Source organism: Musa acuminata, chromosome BXJ1-8 (assembly GCF_036884655.1).
Source record: "Musa acuminata AAA Group cultivar baxijiao chromosome BXJ1-8, Cavendish_Baxijiao_AAA, whole genome shotgun sequence".
In the NCBI taxonomy this organism is placed as follows: Eukaryota; Viridiplantae; Streptophyta; class Magnoliopsida; order Zingiberales; family Musaceae; genus Musa; species Musa acuminata.
Window position 1 is genome coordinate 18,208,667 of NC_088334.1, and position 4,651 is coordinate 18,213,317.

Sequence of the window (4,651 nt, forward strand, 5' to 3'; positions counted from 1 at the left end):
AAATTTTTTACCATAATCTATTATACCATGCTATATTTTGATGACATCTCTATTGTATTCTGATCTTTGTGAGATAAACTCGGACTGTGATCTCTTCATGTGTGGCCTCTACTTGTTGCACATCACAAGGCCTCTACCACCTCTGATTATGTTTGCTCCTTTAATAATCAACTTTTGTCCACCCATTCTTGAGTCATACCTAGACGAAATATAGCTCTAGGATAGTCTATCACCTAGCAGCCCTCAAAGTCCACTGATTTTACTAAAATTAATGTGTCATTATTTAGATCTTAGGCCTCTCCCCCTAGTATAATCTTTGTTGTACTCCACTTCCTTTCACGTCAACTTAAACAGTAGCACTACAACTTTTTAAGAGTACCCATATTCGCATCCTCTTGCCTCATGCCAAGGCCTTCCGACTCCAACTTCACCTCTGTAAGTTGAGTCGCCTTAATCCCTTCGTCAAATGCTTTATCGTGATAAGATACATGTGTCTCGAAGCACCCTTTAATTTTAACACCATGTAAGATGAGTCTATTTCATTATAACAAGGGACCCATGGAATGTCATGATCTCGCTCTTACTTTTCCAAGAGTTCATATCTTTGATCTCCATCTAAGGAAAGCTTTATGTCGTCGCTCCATATTCTGTCTTCTATGTCGACTCCCTTCATATGACTTTGGTATTTTACCAAATTCTACCTAAGTTGCTTCACTCCTCAATTTGAATTAAGCTTATGGTGGCCCTTGTACCAACCACTCTATGGGTCAAATCTCCATTGAAGTAACTTTTCTCTTTGTATGGAAGCTTTCGAGATCATCATCCTCTTGGATTTATCTGTCTCCGCCAAGAATGTATTCCTTCTCAAAGAACACTACTCTCTTAGCTATAAAGACCTTTTGATCCTCGAGATGATAGAAATAATACACTTGGTCACGAATAGTCCACTGTATTATTCTTTACACCCGCATTGGAATTGTTGCAGAGGAAATCACGAGGGGATCGAAAGAAACATCAAAAGCTGATTGTGATCGATCAATAAATATTTTTTCTTTTGTTTGAGTTGTACCTGCAATCAGATTCCGTCACACAAACATGTCGAGATGTGATTTGCTAAGGTATGGGCTTCCCAAGTGACATCACTCCTCTATAGCTAGCATTTGATATTGGGATTTTGGAGCACTCAAATCCTGTAAGTACCATATTCCCTTTAGTTTTCTGATGGTTTTAGCTTTAATCTCCCTGTTGACGTTATACAAAAGAAGTAATTGAGAAGATTACTAAAAGTAGACAAGGTTTTATCACTGAAAATAATGGAAATCTTCGTTATTTGGTTTCTCCTTTGTGCATATGTAAGCGAAGACATTGCTGGTAAGTATTTGAGATAAGGTTTATATGATTCATTCATATGCTTTAATCTCAAGGTTCAATTGTTTTGGATTGACAGAATGTCACTTCTGTAAATCTTGTGAAAGAGAAACTTTAGTTAATAACGGTTTCCGTGGAATTTTTAGTCTACGGTCCTTTTGTGGAGTTTATTGTTAGTCTGAAGGAAGGTCCTTTTATGAAGTTTCTGGGTTGCGTAAAAACTCAAGTGGTGCTTTTAGACTTGTCTGAGGTTGGAGCTGGCTGTGTCATAAGAAATCACATGAATCACACTCGTCATAGGTGTTTCTTCATGAGACTTGCTGCTTGTGAACTGGATGATTTGCCTAAAATTTAGATGACCAATACCATAAAAATCTAAGTAGTTAGGTTATCAACTTATGTAGGATGAGCTAAAATTGTTTTCCCACATGAAAATTTGTGATTAAATGAATTGATTACAAAGTTAACTAAAATGAGGTAAAAACCACTTATAAATATTAATTGCTTGCTGTTGAGGGAGCACCTCAATCTTACTGTCATCATTTTAACTCCCACCACCAGGCAAACCACTGCTTATTTTTTGAAACCCTCATCCCCATTTATCCCTGTATAAATTGCAAGCTCAATGATGTTATTACCCTCCTGACTGCTGATTAGATTGCAATCTGATGCTTTGTTGTTCTCAAATGAAAACTTCCCGATCAGAATGGATTGTGCAAGCATAAAGAAACTCATGTGTCATAATAGGCTGATAGATCACCAATAATCTCCACATGAACATCTGCCATCTTTGAAATGGTGAAACCTTTTGATATCCCTTAGGATGATCACTTTGTTGCACAGTTTGCTTGCAAACTTCATCAACAAATGGCAATCTCCACAAACTCTACGGTTCTTGACAATCCTAATGTCAGCTCCAATGGGAGTACTCAAAAGACCCAAGGCAAGTGCCAACTTCTCACTATGGCATCCTAATGACTCCTCCTTGTCCTCATCCTCAATGTTATGAAGAACCCAATCTGTATCAGGCTCATAACCCTGCTCTTTAGCTCTGGTTGCTAGTTCCTCTAACTTTCCATATATTTCTTTAGATCGTGGATGAGATCGATCACCCGCAACAAAACGATGTCCACCTCCCTCCACCTCAATGTAACTCCATCCAGGTAACCTCTCGATACCACTGTCTTTCATGACAGTCCTTACTTTCTCAGCATCATCCCATCTACCTGCTCCAGAATACATGTTTGAAAGGAAAATAAAGGTACCCTGATGCTTTGGTCTGAAATTGAGAAGCTTTTCTGCTGCTACTTCGGCCAATTCAACATTCTTATTAGCACGGCAGGCATTGAAGAATGCACCCCAGAGAACAAAGTCTGGTTCCATCGGCATGGCTTTCATAAGCGACATGGCATCGTTCAACCGTCCTGCTCTTCCAAACAAGTCCACCATGCAGGTGTAATGCTTAATGGTGGGCTCGATCTTGTACTCGAATCTCATGCTGTCAAATATCTGGAGCCCTCGTTCAACCTTCCCAGAGTGAGAGCATGCCATTAGCATGGCCAGAAATACTGCTTCATCTGGTTCAATGCATTCACATTTCATTTCCTCAAAGCATCGGAGAGCTTTTGCCCAATGGCCATGGATTGCCCATCCCAAAATCATCGACGTCCAGGTAAGAAGGTCCCTCCTATCCATAACATCAAACACCTGGGCTGCAAGTTCAATCTTCCCGCATTTGGAATACATAGCCACGAGTGCTGTGCCAATAACACCATTTTCCCTGAACCCACTCTTCAAAGCAAAATCATGAATCCTAATTCCCCTCTCCAAAGCCCCCATCCTCGCGCAAGCTGAGAGGGCAGATGATATCGTGAATTCGTTGGGCTGCACGCCTGAATCCAACATCTTCTCAAAGAAACCCAATCCCTGCTCATATTCATCGAGTCTCAAGAAACCTGCCACCATCGTCGTCCATGAGACCACATTCTTCTGTGTCATCTGATGAAAAAGCTCAACGGCAGACTGTGCATCACCTTGCCTCATGTATCCCTGAATCAGACTATTCCAAGAAGCCACGCTCCTTACTGGCATCGACTCGAAGAGCCTCCTTGCAACCTCTAAATCACCAGACAAGCAGCACCCGTTGATCGAGACGTTCCAAAGGAGCACGCTCGATGCCTTGTGCCACCCAGGCGTGTCGTCGAACACCATAAGAGCACATTCCGCCAATCCGAGCTTAACATACATGTCGACGATGGAGGTCCGGACGAAGAGGTCAAGGTCGAGGCCGGACTTGGCGGCGGCGGCATGGAGACAGGCGGCGTGGCGAGGGGAAGGGAGCGCTGCAGCTGACTTGAGGGCGAAAGGGAAGGCGAGGCGGCTGGGCCGGAGGCCGGAGCGGGTGATGAGGACGAAGTGGGACAGGGCAGCGGAGAAGAGGGAGCAACTGGCAAGGGCGCGGACGAGGGCGTCGAAGACGGGAGGGGACGGGGGGGAGTGGCGGAAGAGGGCGAGCGCGTACGGAACTGCTCGGAGGTGCGGGGAGCAGGCGGCGGACACGAGCTGGGCGGCGAGGCGGGCCGTGAGGGGGAGCCGGAGACGGAGGACGCGGCCGTGGACTTGCTTGAGCTGGAAAGCGGATTTGGAGGAGTGAATGATGGAGATGAGGTGGTATTCAGTTCTGGCCGGCGACGGAGAGGGAGATGGAGGCGAGAGTTTTGGCATTGAGAGGCGGGATTTGGCGATGGGCCGGGAAGCCATTACAGTGACCGGAGTAGGTGGTAGGGCAGAGATGGCAGAAGGATTAGACGACGCGTCCATGTTGCCGGCGGCAGGTGCCCCGGCAAAGCAAAGGGTGGGGCGTCGCAATGTTGGTGGGTCAGGGCGGTTCAAATTTGTCGATCTGAGACCGAGGAAAGAGATACCGTTTATTATGTGGGTGTTGGATTTCAATGGGATTAAAAGCCACATTACAAAGGTTGACCTCCAAGAAATAGTTTGACCACTTTTGATGCATTATGACCGCAACCAAATTAGTACCATTAAGCTTAATTGAATCACCCGTCAAAATTTGAAGAACTATGTGCACTCTTGCTAATGATGAATAAACTTGTGGGTCAGATCATTAAGTTCATGAAAGTATTACTTGTTTATTATCATTATTGTTAAGGAAAACTTGTTTCGGATTTTTACGCGCTCATTTTCGAAGTTCTACCCTAAAATATCATTCACATAAAAAGGAAAGGAATCTCAAAACAATAAACATTGAATTTCGACTCTTAAA

At 43.9% G+C, this 4,651-nt stretch overlaps 1 protein-coding gene across 1 annotated transcript; it reads right to left on the reverse strand.

The window, feature by feature from the left end:
- Positions 1–1,736: 1,736 nt before the first annotated feature.
- Positions 1,737–4,280, reverse strand: LOC135587649 (pentatricopeptide repeat-containing protein At1g04840-like). Its single transcript, XM_065079281.1, has one exon. It carries the CDS (start codon positions 4,186–4,188, stop codon positions 2,125–2,127), a length of 2,064 nt encoding a protein of 687 aa, XP_064935353.1. The 5' UTR covers positions 4,189–4,280; the 3' UTR covers positions 1,737–2,124.
- Between the last annotated feature and the right edge of the window lie 371 nt (positions 4,281–4,651).